This window comes from Heptranchias perlo, unplaced genomic scaffold (genome assembly GCF_035084215.1).
Source record: "Heptranchias perlo isolate sHepPer1 unplaced genomic scaffold, sHepPer1.hap1 HAP1_SCAFFOLD_60, whole genome shotgun sequence".
Classification (NCBI taxonomy): domain Eukaryota; kingdom Metazoa; phylum Chordata; class Chondrichthyes; order Hexanchiformes; family Hexanchidae; genus Heptranchias; species Heptranchias perlo.
The window spans coordinates 2,692,501-2,707,423 of NW_027139623.1; the positions used below are offsets into that span (position 1 = coordinate 2,692,501).

The 14,923-nt window shown below is 42.7% G+C and overlaps 1 protein-coding gene, 1 non-coding gene and 1 pseudogene across 2 annotated transcripts; 1 reads left to right on the forward strand and 2 right to left on the reverse strand.

The window, feature by feature from the left end:
* LOC137316718 (zinc finger protein 229-like) overlaps positions 1 to 14,923 on the reverse strand; it is a 346,515-nt pseudogene that overhangs the window by 89,092 nt on the left and 242,500 nt on the right.
* On the reverse strand, positions 1,899 to 1,970 carry trnag-ucc (transfer RNA glycine (anticodon UCC)). Its single transcript has one exon. It is a non-coding gene; the product is annotated as a tRNA-Gly (tRNA).
* On the forward strand, positions 5,517 to 12,352 carry LOC137316658 (uncharacterized). The gene is made up of 2 exons (XM_067980503.1): positions 5,517 to 5,599; positions 10,445 to 12,352. Exon 2 carries the CDS (start codon positions 10,687 to 10,689, stop codon positions 11,863 to 11,865), a length of 1,179 nt encoding a protein of 392 aa, XP_067836604.1. The 5' UTR covers positions 5,517 to 5,599; positions 10,445 to 10,686; the 3' UTR covers positions 11,866 to 12,352.

The following is a 14,923-nucleotide window of genomic DNA, read 5'->3' on the forward strand; positions in this document are numbered from 1 at the left end:
AACGGAAATTACCTGTGAAATGACTGCCTGCCATCTGCCCAACGGAAATTACCTGTGAAATGACTGCCTGCCATCTGCCTACCGGAAATTACCTGTGAAATGACTGCCTGCCATCTGCCCAACGGAAATTACCTGTGAAATGACTGACTGCCATCTGCCCAACGGAAATTAACTGTGAAATGACTGCCTGCCATCTGCCCAACGGAAATTACCTGTCAAATGACTGCCTGCCATCTGCCCAACGGAAATTACCTGTGAAATGACTGACTGCCATCTGCCCAACGGAAATTACCTGTGAAATGACTGCCTGCCATCTGCCCAACGGAAATTACCTGTGAAATGACTGCCTGCCATTTGCCCAACCGAAATTACCTACTACAGATGTGAATGTAAACTTCAGTCCAACATTCAACCAATCAATTTCACGCAATCACAAGTTCTGACTGCAAAACTGCCTGTGACATATCATCTCCTTATGAAATAAATGTTTGCCCTTTTCTCATTTGATGTCCAGTTTTGCTTCATTTGATTTTCCTGGGTTTGTATTGTGACCGTACCCATTTAGTGGCAGTCAGCTGATATTGCCAATCGGGCTCAGCATTCTCTGGCGAGCAGCTACCGGCCTTATAAGCTCCGCTGATAACCTGATATCTGACGAATTTCCTTTCCATGTTTCATTACATTTATACTTTTCTATTTTGGGTAAAACGAGGGTGCACAAAGTTAAAAACAAAGCAATTTGGCAACATACAGGTCTCCCCAGTAAACGCAAGAGCACGTGGAAGGAATCCCAATTGAACAAATCCCTTCTCATTCACTCCCACTGGAAAAAATCTGAAAAGACCAAACCCTTTCTTATTCCCTCCCATTGCATCGAATCCCAAAGTGAAAAACCCCTTCTCATTCCAAGCCATTATAGAGAGTGCGGTGCCCAGAACTGAAAACAGTGCTCTAAATGAGGACTAACCAGAGCTCTGTATAACTGTGATGTGGAGATGCCGGTGATGGACTGGGGTTGACAATTGTAAACAATTTTACAACACCAAGTTATAGTCCAGCAATTTTATTTTAAATTCACAAGCTTTCGGAGGCTTCCTCCTTCGTCAGGTGAACGATGTGAAAAATTTAAAATAAAATTGCTGGACTATAACTTGGTGTTGTAAAATTGTTTACAACTGTATAACTGTGACATCACTTCCAGTCCTTTTTATTCCCGTTCCCTTGAGATAAAGATCATCTCCATTTTAACTTTCTTTTAGTGATTCATCAATCACTGTTAGTGATTTCTGCACTTGGATCCCCATATGCCTTGATTCCTCCAGAATGCAAAAATCTATCGATCTCAGCTTTGAATATACTCAACGACTGAGCATCCACAGCCCTCTGGGGTGGAGAATTCTAAAGATTCACAACACTTTCAACGAAGAAATTCTTCCTAATTTCGATCCTAAATGGCCGGTCCCTTATCTTGAGACGATGACCTCTAGTTCTTGATTCTCCAGCAGGGGAATCAGCCTCTCCTCACCTGCCCTGTCAAACCGCCTAAGAATTTTATACGTTTCAATGCGATCATCTCTCATTCTTCTAAACTCCAGCGAATATAGGCCAACTTTACACAATATTTCCCCATAGTTCAATTGCAGCAAGACCTCCTTACACTTATATTCCAACACCCTTGCAATAAAGGGTAACATATCATTTACCTTCCTCACTCTCATTAGCCCCTTGGTAACTCACCATTCCCAGTATGTTTTTCCTCTGTTCCTTCGAAAGGGAAAATAAATGAACGTTGAAAACATTTTAACATAATTACAGCGGTTTATATTTTGGAAACAATATCCAGCTGACTGCATCAAATTCGAAAACAAACTTTTAGTTTCTGAAGGAAGCAAATTAACTGCGATGGCCGGGAATCGAACCCGGGTCAACTGCTGGGAAGGCAGCTATGCTCACCACTATACCACCATCGCTGACAATAAACCATGATAAAATAGCTCCTAAAAATCAGACCCTGAACAGTCACTGCAGGCTGTTGGATTTTGTCCTTCATTGAAACTGGTTTCTGACGGATCCTTTCTCGCTCTGTTGCAGTTCCCGTTTCAGCCCAGTAGATGAAGCCAACCCCCAATCAATGGAAATTACACAACAGCCAGTAATTCTTCACCTGATATCGGACTGAAGAGACAGTCGATACCTGCAATACTTGGCCAGATGGAAATACATTTTGCCGCAGCTCACATCAGCCATTGAGTAAAGTTAAATAATTATATTAAATCATTACACAGACCTGACTACAAGCTGGGTACGAATGGCAGCTTAATATTCAAGTCTGTAAGATCTTATGAAAGGACAGGGAAATAGGGAAAGGAGGGGGAGTAGCAATATTACTAAAGGACAATATTACAGCAATTGAAAGATAGAATATCAGCGAGGGTGAGCGGGCAGTGTAAACACTCTGAGAGAGACCCATCACAATTGCCCCCACTGTAATCTTCCAGAAGGTATAAGAAGGGCGAGTGCGGGAGGATTTCTTCATTCTTTGTGAAAGTGTTTGTGAGATTGTGGAAATGTCTGGAAGAGGAAAATCCGGCGGTAAACCTCGGGCCAAGGCCAAGTCTCGCTCATCCCGGGCCGGACTGCAGTTCCCTGTGGGCCGTGTTCACAGGCTCCTCCGAAAGGGGAACTATGCTGAACGTGTGGGTGCCGGAGCCCCGGTCTATCTGGCGACTGTGCTCGAGGATCCGACGGCTGAAATCCTCCAGCTGGCCGGCAACACGGTCCGCGACATCAAGAAGACCCGCATCATCCCCAGACACCTGCAGCTGTCCATCCGCAACGACGAGTAGTACAACAAGCTGCTGGGACGGGTGACCATCGCTCAGGGCGGGGAGCCGACTAATATCCAGGCCGTGCTGCTGCCGAAGAAAAGAGCTGGGGACATCAAGAGCAAGTGAAGCGGCCAGGATTTAATCTAATAACAGGACAAGGACAGGACCAACCTTATTAAATCCTTTGAAGAAGTAATAGAAAGCGTAGACAAAGTTAATGTAGTAGATGTAATGCATCTGAATCTTCAGAAGGTCTTCGATTGTGGACTCATGGCAAAGTTCAGAGCACGTGGAGTCGGGGACAGGCGGCGAAATGGATAGCAAGCTGGCTACAAAACAAAAAAACAGAGAACAGGAGTTAAGGGTAGCTAATTAGAGTGGCTAAAATTGAGAAGTGGTTTAACACAGGGATCATTGCTGGGACCACTGTTGTTCACAATTTAAAATTACGATTTGGATTCGGGAATCGGAAGGACAATTTCAAAATTTGACGATGACACCACATTGGGGAGTACAGTTAATACAAAGGTAGAATGTGTCAAAATGCAAGAGGACATGAATAAACTTACAGAATGAAGAATAAGGAGATCACACACTGCCTGGATAATAAGAGTCTAAGCAGGATAGAGGAACAAAGGGATTGAGGGGTACAGATACACAAATTACTGAAAGTACCGACTAAAAGTTTATCCGCCAGTGTTACCGTCTCTCAGAGACTCTCGCCCGGAATCTGTGAAAAGATAATGACGACGAACAGGGACCGAAGCCGACCACATCCTCAGTTACAGTGAGACCCGGCCCGGACATCTCATTCTCTCTGTTTTATATCAGAACGTATCCCATCTTCATGTCCAGCACCAGGGAGAGAGAGAGAGAGAGAGGGACAGTATCAGTCTTACACTTCCTATCAGTGTGTCCATATCACGCTCAATAGCAGTATCCCACCTTCATATACAACACCAGAGAGTGAGAGAGGGCAACACACGGCGAGAGAGAGATCGAGCGGAGGGAAGCATTGACAGGCAGACGTAAACAGTATCAGTTTTAGAATGACCGGTAAAGTTCCGTTTTATCGAGAAAGATCCCGTTGGAGAGACAGAAGATGCAATCTCATCTCTCACTGATATTGTACAAGGGACAGACACACTATTAATCACACACTCAGGGACAGTGCAGACATTGACAGAAACAATGGGCCACATTGAACCCTCTTTTCCTGTTGTATCATCTGGAGTTTTGCAGCTCAGGGCTGTTCGATATTACTCTCAGTGACCGAGAGTTTCACTCCAATTAAATTAATCTGGGTCTGTTGCTGTCAGATACACCGACTCCTACTTTCCTCCACTGTTTCTCCAGGATTGGTTTGAGAAATCCTCCCTCCAGTTTCGGAGTCACACATTTAGTTATCAGCAAAGGGGCCAAGAATGAGCAGGATACTTTGGCTCATTCCACAGCCGCCCACTTTATCTCTGGAAGTCTCTTTACCATCAAAAGATACCGAGAGAAACAGCAGGGATGGAAACATCTAGTTTAATAGTTAGAGATTGTAAAGTCAGTCTGGATTCCAGCGTGAGGCACTGGTGGAATCCCATCTGTTTTCCATTCTGGTGCCTGTTCCTGCACTGCCTGTGGACCCCATTCCCTCTGACCTTTCCCCCAGACCCACTTCCTTTGCTCAGACTCTGAAAAATTCCAATTGGGGAAAGTTTCCATCGATTTTTGTATTGGGAATTAAACCAGATATCTGCGCATGCGTGACTCAGCCCCGCCCCCAGCGCTGATTGTTGGTGAGCAGAAGAGCGCATGCGCGCTGCCCTCCCCCAGCTCGGCCTGTGGGCGCCATTCCCTCAGTGAGCGGAAGAAGATGGTTTAAAACAGCCGGGAATGGAGAGATCACGGCCCCCGGGGGAAGGGAGCAAAGAGCAGCCTCGTTACAGCAGCTCATCGCTTCGGGACCGTGTCCGCAGATGGGCTCAGAGATCGGCATTGAGTCCGGGGGAAGGTCAGGGGGAGTCCGGGGGCTGTTTGTAAGAGGCGGAGTGGATCAGGAACTGGTCCCGGAACATGGAGTGAGAGGGGGAAGGGAGAGGTCATTCTCGGGCTGTGTGTGTCCAGGGTGAGGGAGACAGAATGGGAAGAACCTGCTATTTAAAATCATTGCTGCTTTCTCTCCCCAAACCAGTAGTGAATGTTCCTGGTTTCGTTCCAGTCTCACCCTGTTTATTGTTATTGGACAGTGAAGATTGGAAACAGAGCCGGACAGTAAGGATGTGGGGAGTTATACAAAGAGCATCTATTGCAGGCACCAGGTGAGAAGTGTGAAGGACATATTTTAAACAGCTTCTGTTTGCTTTCAGTTGAACGGTTAGTCCCATGGGAGAGGGGATTAGAAACCTGACCTGTACAAAGGTCCCTGCCCCATCGGGTAGTCCCATTCATGGATCAGTGCAGGAGTTGAGTTTTGTCTCGATGTCACGAAATTGTTTTAAAATCGCCCAACACACCGGGTGTGCAGCAGCTGAGTGCTGCAGTACTGCAGTGGAGTCAAACACTGACACCGTTTGTATCACTGGTTTTCATTTGTGGATATTCAAAATAATTATTAACAGAGACATTAAACTGATCACTTCTGTATTTTCTACCTCACCTGTTCTTGAGTTACAAGATATATGTTTCTTTTTACAGTCAAACCCTTGAAGGAGCCAGAATGAATGTGAAGTTTCCTCCATCCGAGGCAAAGGAACAGTGCAGCCAGCTCCTTCTCACACACAGTAAGTACATTATCACTCACAGAGCACAGAGACACAGACAGGTCATCAGTTCCACAGTCTCAGACAGCAGAAGTATTCAGTCCCACACTGATCCCAAGTTCCAGAGACACATTTTCAATCCAACAGTCAAACAGTGCAGGTGAGGCAGACACTGTTCCATTTCCCCCTCACTCAGTCCCGCTGACAAGTGGATACAAAAATCCCAGTCCAAAGTCATGCTTTCAGATTGTCAATTTCAACAAAGGAAAACTTTAGCCATGAATTAAATCCCAGATACCCCAAGATTCCAATTGTATGCGAGCCCAAAACTCTCTCAAACACACACGTGAGTTTAATACATGAAGTATCCATTCGAATTGTGTACCATTCGAATACAAATTGCAAGTCCAAAACTCATGTACAGTATCAGATTGAGAAATGCTGTGACAGTGTAACCTGAGAAACACATTAGATACCAGTTTATAATAAACTCATAGTATGAGATTTAAAGATAAAGTGTCAATTCTGTGAGCACACATTACACACGAGTCCAAAAATCTTATAATAAAACTTAAAGATGCAGTATCAATTCCTTCAGTGCAGTCAGATCTACACATTATATACCAATTCAAAAATGTCACCATATCAGGTTGAAAGATATATTATCATTCACAACAATACTGACAGAGATACAGATTTAATAGTAGTCCAAAATCATACAAATTATCTGATTAAAACCTCCAGCATCAAATCCTAACGTGTATCCATATTTACCAATTAAATAATGAGAAAAACGACTTTAACATTAAGATATTAAAGCTACAGTATTGAATACCATAATGTAATCTGAGAGAATAATTATGGACAGATACAGAATGAATCTCACACTCAGATACAGTACAGAGACACACAAACACAGAATGAATCTCACACTCACATACCGTACCAGAGACTGACAGGTGCAGATGGAATCCCAAGCACACATACAGTACGAGAGGTTGCCAGACACAGAGTGAATCCCACACTCAATTATGGAACCAGAGATGACAGAAACAGAATGAATCCCAAACGGGCTGACAGTACCAAGGACTGACAGATACTGAGTTCATCCCACACTCACATACAATACCAAGGACTGACAGATATGAGTTCATCCCATACTCTCATAAAGCACCAGAGACTGACAGATGCAGAAAGAATCCAACACTCACATACAGTACCAGAGACTGACCAATACAGAATGAATCCCTCACTCACAACCAGTACTAGATGCTGACAGATACAGAATGAATCCCACAGTCACAAAGAGAATCAGGAACTGACAGTCACAGAATGAATCTCACAATCACACTACTGCAGACTGAGTTACATTTTACATACCAGTTCAAAGATATCATCGTGTCAGATTGAAAGATATAGTATAAATTCCATTAGTGCAGACTGAGCTACATATTAGATATATTAGTAAATACTCATAGAGTATTATACTGAAATAAACATTATCAATACCATTGTTTCAGACTGAGCTACACATTACATACGAGTCCAAAAACCTCATAAATGATCAGACTGGAAGATACCGTATCAATTCTATTAGCACTGCCTGACCTGTACATTACATACCAGACTGAAAATCCCATACAATATTAGACTGAAAGATACATTATCAATTCCATCAGTGCAGACTGAGCCACACATAATATAGCAGTCCAAGAATCTCATACCCTATCAGACTCAAAGATACAATATCAATTCCATAGCACGTACTGAGCTCCATGTTACTCACCAGTCCAAAAATCACAGAGAATATCAGATCGAAAGATTCAGTATCACTTCCATTATTGAAGTCTGAGCTACACATCTCATTCCAGTCCAAAAATCTCATACAGTGTCAGACTGATAGATACAGTATTAATTCCTTTAGTGCAGGCTGAGCTACATATTACATACCAGTGCATAAATCTCATACAATAACAGATTGAGATACAGAATTAATCCCATTATTGCAGACTGAGCTAAACATTACATACCAATCCAATAATTTCACTGTGAACAGATTGAAAGGTACATAATCTCTTAACTCTATTGTGAATGATAAAAATGTAATACTACTCCAAAGCTCACACATGTTTGATTAAAGAAAATCGAAAAGTGTATCTATATTTACAAATTAAACACGAGATGAAGAACTGTATATAAATTAAAGTATTAAAGATACAGTTTCAAATTCGATACTGTAAACTGAAATAAGAATACAGAATGAATTCAGACTTGCACATTGTCTCAGAGACTGAATTACAGAATGAATCCCACACTCACACACGGTACCAGAGACTGACAGATAATGAATCCCACACTCACACACAGGAGCAGAGACTGACAGATACGGAATGAATCCCACATTCACTCACAGTACCTGAGACTGACAGATACGGATTGATTCCCACATTCACACACAGGAGCAGAGACTGACAGTTACAGAATGAATCCCACACTCACACACAGTGCCTGATATCTGCAGATACAGAATGAATCCCACACTCACACACAGAGCAGAGACTGACAGATACAGAATGAATCCCACACTCAAACACTGAGCAGAGACTGACAGATACAGAATGAATCCCACACTCACACACAGTACCAGAGACTGACAGACACAGAATGAATCCCACACTCACACACAGTACCAGAGACTGACAGATACAGAATGAATCCCACACACACACAGTAACAGAGACTGACAGATACAGAATGAATCCCACACTCACAGACTGTACTGGAGACTACAGATACAGTATGAATGTCACAGTCACATTACTACAGACTGAGTTACACTTTACAGACCAGTCCAAAGATCTCATTGTGGCAGATTGAAAGATACAGTATCAATTCTATTGGTGCAGACTGAGCTACATATTAGATATATTGGTAAATACTCGTGTGATACTGAAATAAACATTATCAATACCATTGGTACAGACTGAGCTATACATTACATACGAGTCCAAAATTCACAAATGACCAGACTGGAAGATATAATTTAAATTCTATTAGCACCGCCTGAGCTCAACATTATATATCAATCCAACAATCTCATACAATTTTAGACTGAAAGATACAGAATCGATTCAATTAGTGCAGACTGAGCCACACATTATCTTGCAGTCCAAGAATCTCATCCCGTATCAGACTCAAAGATACAATATCAATTCCATTAACACAGACTGATCTGTATGTTACTCATCAGTCCAAAAATTTCATACAGTATCAGACTGATAGATACAGTATCAATTCCTTTAGTGCAGGATGAGCTACATATTACATACCAGTCCAAAAATCACCTACAGTGTTAGACTCAGATACAGAATTATTGCAGAATGAAATACACATTACATACCAGTCCAGTAATTTCACTGTGAACAGATTGAAAGGTACATTATCATTCACAATCGAGTTCAGAGATTAAGATGTAATACTACTCCAAAACTCACACACGTCGTTTGATTAAGGAAAATCGAAAATGTATCCACATTAACAAACTAAATGCTCGATGAAGAACTGTATATAATTTAAAGTGTTAAAGATACAGTATCAAATACGATACTGCGAATTGAAATAAGAATACAGACTGCATCCAGACTTGCACATTGTCTCAGAGACTGAATTACAGAATGAATCCCAAACTGAGATAAAGTAGCAGAGAATGGCAGATACAGAATGTATCCCACAACAGACAGTACCAGAGACTGACAGATACAGAATGAATGCATCAATTATAAAAAGTACCTGGAGACTGACAGATGCAGAATATACCCCATGCTCACACTCAGTAACAATGACTGACAGATACAGAATAAATCCCAGTCTCATATACAGTACCAGAGACTGACAGATACAGAATGAATGCATCAATTATATATAGTACCTGGAGACTGACAGTTGCAGAATATACCCCATGCTCACACTCAGTAACAATGACTGACAGATACAGAATAAATCCCACTCTCGTATACAGTATCAGAGACTGACCTCTACTGGCGGTAAGCGACAACTGTAATGAGGGAACAAATTCACATGATCTGTCATGGTTGCAGAAACAGGACAATGTGCAATGTGAGGGAAGTTTCTGTCTGTAACTTTTACTCTCGTATTTTTGCACTTTTTGACGGTCAAAAATGAAGACAATTGATTCATAATAAAGTTTTTGTTTCACTCATTCGATAGTTGTGAATTTGCCCCATTATATTTCACTGTATATTGCGCAGTATTTCTCTCTGATTTCTCAGGATGATTTACATTGCTCCTCTACCCCATTTAGACTCTTATTTTCCATGCAGTATGTGGCCTCCTTATTCCCCCCAGCGAAATGCACCACCTCACACCTTTCTATATTGAAATTCAATGGCCATTTACACGGCCGTTCTGCAAGCTGATTTTGTCCCAGTCTTCCTCAGTATATGATGTGGAGATGCCGGTGATGGACTGGGGTTGACAATTGTAAACAATTTTACAACACCAAGTTATAGTCCAGCAATTTTATTTTAAATTCACAAGCTTTCGGAGACTTCCTCCTTCCTCAGGTAAATGTTTCAGGAGCTCCGTGAAGCCTACGCATTTATACATATAGAACAATACATGGTGTTTACAGACTGCCCCTGCAACTGCCCGTTGCCAAGGCAATCACCGTGTTCAGACAGAGAGGTGTCACCTGCAGAACCCCCGAATACACATTCAACAAAAAAACAAACAGGGAAAAAAAAAATGGGTAATTTGCTGGCTCTCTCTGCCTTCCGGATGTTTCTGCCTCTCTCTGTTTTTTTTCTCTGTTTTTTTTTCCCTGTTTGTTTTTTTGTCGGCTCACAGTGGAAAGGATATCCACCACGATGGACGTCTCGGCACTTTACACCAGTATCCCCCACGATGACGGCATCGCTGCGACAGCATCAATACTCGACACCAACAACAGCCAATCTCCGGAAGCCATCCTACAACTCATCCGCTTCATCCTGGATCACAATGTCTTCACCTTCGATAACCAGTTCTTTACCCAAACACACGGAACAGCCATGGGGACCAAATTCGCACCCTAATACGCCAACATTTTCATGCACAAGTTCGAGCAGGATTTCTTCACTGCACAAGACCTCCAACCAACACTATACACCAGATACATCGACGACATTTTCTTTCTATGGACCCACGGCAAGGAATCACTAAAGAGACTACACGATAACATCAACAAGTTCCATCCCACCATCAAGCTCACCATGGACTACTCCTCAGAATCAGTTTCTTTCTTGGACACACGAATCTCCATCAAAGACGGGCACCTCAGCACCTCACTCTACCGCAAGCCCACGGACAACCTCACGATGCTCCACTTTTCCAGCTTCCACCCAAACCACGTCAAAGAGGCCATCCCCTATGGACAGGCCCTGCGAATACACAGGGTCTGCTCAGACGAGGAGGAACGCGATGGACACCTACAGACGCTGAAAGACGCCCTAGTAAGAACGGGATATGACGCTCGACTCATCGATCGACAGTTCCGACGGGCCACAGCAAAAAATCGCATAGACCTCCTCAGGAGACTAACACGGGACGCAACCAACAGAGTACCCTTTGTCGTCCAGTACTTCCCCGGAGCGGAGAAACTACGCCATGTTCTCCGCAGCCTTCAACATGTCATCAATGAGGACAAACACCTCGCTATGGCCATCCCCACACCTCCACTACTCGCCTTTAAACAGCCACCCAACCTCAAACAGACCATCGTTCGCAGCAAATTACCCAGCTTTCAAGAGAACAGCGTCCACGACGCCACACAACCCTGCCACGGTAACCTCTGCAAGACATGCCAGATCATCGACACAGATACCACCATCACACGAGACGACACCACCCACCAGGTGCATGGTTCATACTCCTGTGACTCAGCCAACGTTGTCTACCTCATACGTTGCAGGAAAGGATGCCCCAGAGCATGGTGCATTGGCGAGACCATGCAGACACTGCGACAACGGATGAACGGACACCGCGCAACAATCGCCAAACAGGAGGGTTCCCTCCCAGTCGGGGAACACTTCAGCAGTCATGGACATTCATCCACCGACCTTCGGGTAAGCGTACTCCAAGGCGGCCTTCGAGACACACGACAACGCAAAATCGTCGAGCAGAAATTGATAGCCAAGTTCCGCACCCATGAGGACGGCCTCAACCGGGATCTTGGGTTCATGTCACGCTACACGTTACCCCACCAGCGAACAAATGTTATCTGTTTTTAATATAATGGGTCATTTGCTGGCTCTCTCTGCCTTCCGGATGTTTCTGCCTCTCTCTGTTTTTTTTCTCTGTTTTTTTTTCCCTGTTTGTTTTTTTGTTGAATGTGTATTCGGGGGTTCTGCAGGTGACACCTCTCTGTCTGAACACGGTGATTGCCTTGGCAACGGGCAGTTGCAGGGGCAGTCTGTAAACACCATGTATTGTTCTATATGTATAAATGCGTAGGCTTCAAGGAGCTCCTGAAACATTTACCTGAGGAAGGAGGAAGTCTCCGAAAGCTTGTGAATTTAAAATAAAATTGCTGGACTATAACTTGGTGTTGTAAAATTGTTTACAATTCCTCAGTATAGACAGTATCCCCTCAATCAATTACAGAATTTAACACAGCATTACAAGTAGTGTTTGGTCCAACAAAATGTACTTACAGCTCGTCTCCATTCTCAGTTTCTCCAAATCCCACCCGTGCAATATAATGTGAAGAATGAGTTTATCTTCTGTCCCTCTCTCATCTGTAAACTTCAATGACCCGGGGTTTGGGGACATCTACTGGCCGGAAGCAGAACTGCAACAGTTCGGAACAAATTGCTGAAACCGGACAATGTGCAGTGTGAGCGTGTTTGTGATTTGTGGCAGGTATTAAATCTGATTTTTTTTTAAACCCGCCCATTAACATTTCTTGTTTGTTATTGAACAGTAAACAGAGCCGGACAGTAAGGATGTGGGGTGTTATACAAAGAGCATCTATTGCAGGCATCATGTGAGAAGTTTGAAGGACACATTTTAAACAGCGGCTGTTTTGTTTCGGTTGAATGGTTCATCCCAAGGGAGAGGGGATTAGAAATCTGATATGTGCAAAGCTCCCCGCCCCATCGGGTAGTCCCATTGATGGATCAGTGCAGGGGGTGGGCCGTGTTTGGATGTCACTAAATTGTTGTAAAACAGCCCAACACACCTGGTGTGCAGAAGCTGAGTGCTGCAGTACTGCAGTGGAGTCAGACACTGACACTGTTTGTATCGCTGGTTTTCATTTGTGGATTTTACAATGATTATTAACAGAGAGATTCAATTGATCACTTTTGTATTTTCTACCTCACCTGTTCTTGAATTACAAGAGATACTTTTTCTTCCAGAGGCAAATCCTTGAAGGACCCAGAATCAGTGTGATGTTTCCTCCACTCGAGGCACAAGGAACAGTGCAGCCAGCTCCTTCTCACACACAGTATGTATATTATCACTCACAGAGCACAGAGACACAGACAGGTCATCACTCCCACAGTCTCAGACAAGCAGAAATATTTAATCCTACACTGATCCCAATCCAACAGTCAAACAGAGCAGGAGAGACAGATGGAATTTCCATTTCACAACAACTCAGTACCACTGACGGGCAGATAAATAATTCCCAGTCCAAAATCACACCCAGTATCAGATTGAAAGGCACTGTGTCAATCTCATATTAGTTCAGCCTTAGCTACAAATTAAATACCAGATAGAACTGACACATGGTACCGATTGATAGATACAGAATCAATCACAATAGTGTACCCCGAGATTCAAATTAAATACCAGCCCACAACTCACACACATTATGAGCTTAAAGATGCAGTATTCATGACAATATTGGACACTAAGATATAAATTAGATACCAGTTCAGATGTTGCCCATATTTGCATCACATATATGTCCAAAAATCTCATAGTGTCTGAATGAAATGTACAGTTTCAATTCCTTTACCGGAGACTGTGTTGCACATTAGATACAAGTCCAAAATTCTCATACAGTATCAGATTGAAAGATACAGTATCAATTCCATTAATGCAGACTGAGCTACACATCACATACCAGTCTAAAAATCTCTGTGTCAGATTGAAAGATACAGTTTCGATTTGATTAGTACAGACTGACCCACACGTTACATACCAGCATACAAATCTCACACAGTATCTGACTGAAAGATACAGTATCAATCCCATTAGTGCAGACTGAGCTGCACATTAGATACCAGTCCAGAAATCACATTCAGGGTCATGCTGAAAGATGCAGTTTGAATTCCATTTGTGCAGACTGAGCTACACAACAGACACCAGCCCAAAAATCTCAGTGTCAGATTGAAAGATACAGTATCAATTCCATTAGTGCAGATTGAGCTTCATATTATATATGGTCCAACATTCGAATACATTATCGTACTGAAAGATACAGTATCAATCCTATTCATGTTGACTAAGCTACACATTGCAAACCAGTCCAATAATCAGATCAACTCATGCTGAAAGGTACGGCATCAATACCATTATTGCAGACTGAGTTATTCCTTACACACAAGTCCAAATACAGTACACAGTGTCAGACTGAAAGATACAGTATCAATCCCATTAATGCAGACTGAACTACACATTAAATACCAGTCCAAAAATCACACAGTGTCAGCTTGAAAGATAAAGTATCAATTCCACTAGCCCAGACTGAGCTACACAATAAATACCCGTCCAATAATTTCACAGTAAGGTATTGAAATGTACATTATCATTTAAAATAGTATTCACAGAAATTAAGATATAATCCTACATCAAAACTCACAAACATTGTTTGATTAAAACAAAATCCAAAAGTGTATCCATAATTACAAATTAACGCTAGACAAAGGACCATGCATTAAAGACACAGTTTCATGCAACATACTGCAAACTGAAATAAAAATACAGAACGAATCCAGACTTGCACTTTGTCCCAGAGATTGAGTTACAGAATGAATCCTACGCTGAGATATAATACCAGAGACTGACTGTCGCAGAATGAATCCCACACTCACAGGCAGCACCAGAGTCTGACAGATTCAGAATGAATCCCACACTCACACACAGCACCAGAGACTGACAGATTCAGAATGAATCCCACACTCACACACAGTACCTGAGACTGACAGATACAGAGTAAATCCTACATTCACACACAGTACCAAAGACTGACAAATTCAGAATTAATCCCTCACTCACACACAGTACCAGAGACTGACAGATACAGAGTAAATCCCACACTCACATAAAGTACCGGAGACT

Bases quoted from the DNA above. Each gene is read 5' to 3' on its own strand.
- LOC137316658 (XM_067980503.1), top strand. From the start codon at position 10,687: ATGCACAAGTTCGAGCAGGATTTCTTCACTGCACAAGACCTCCAACCA.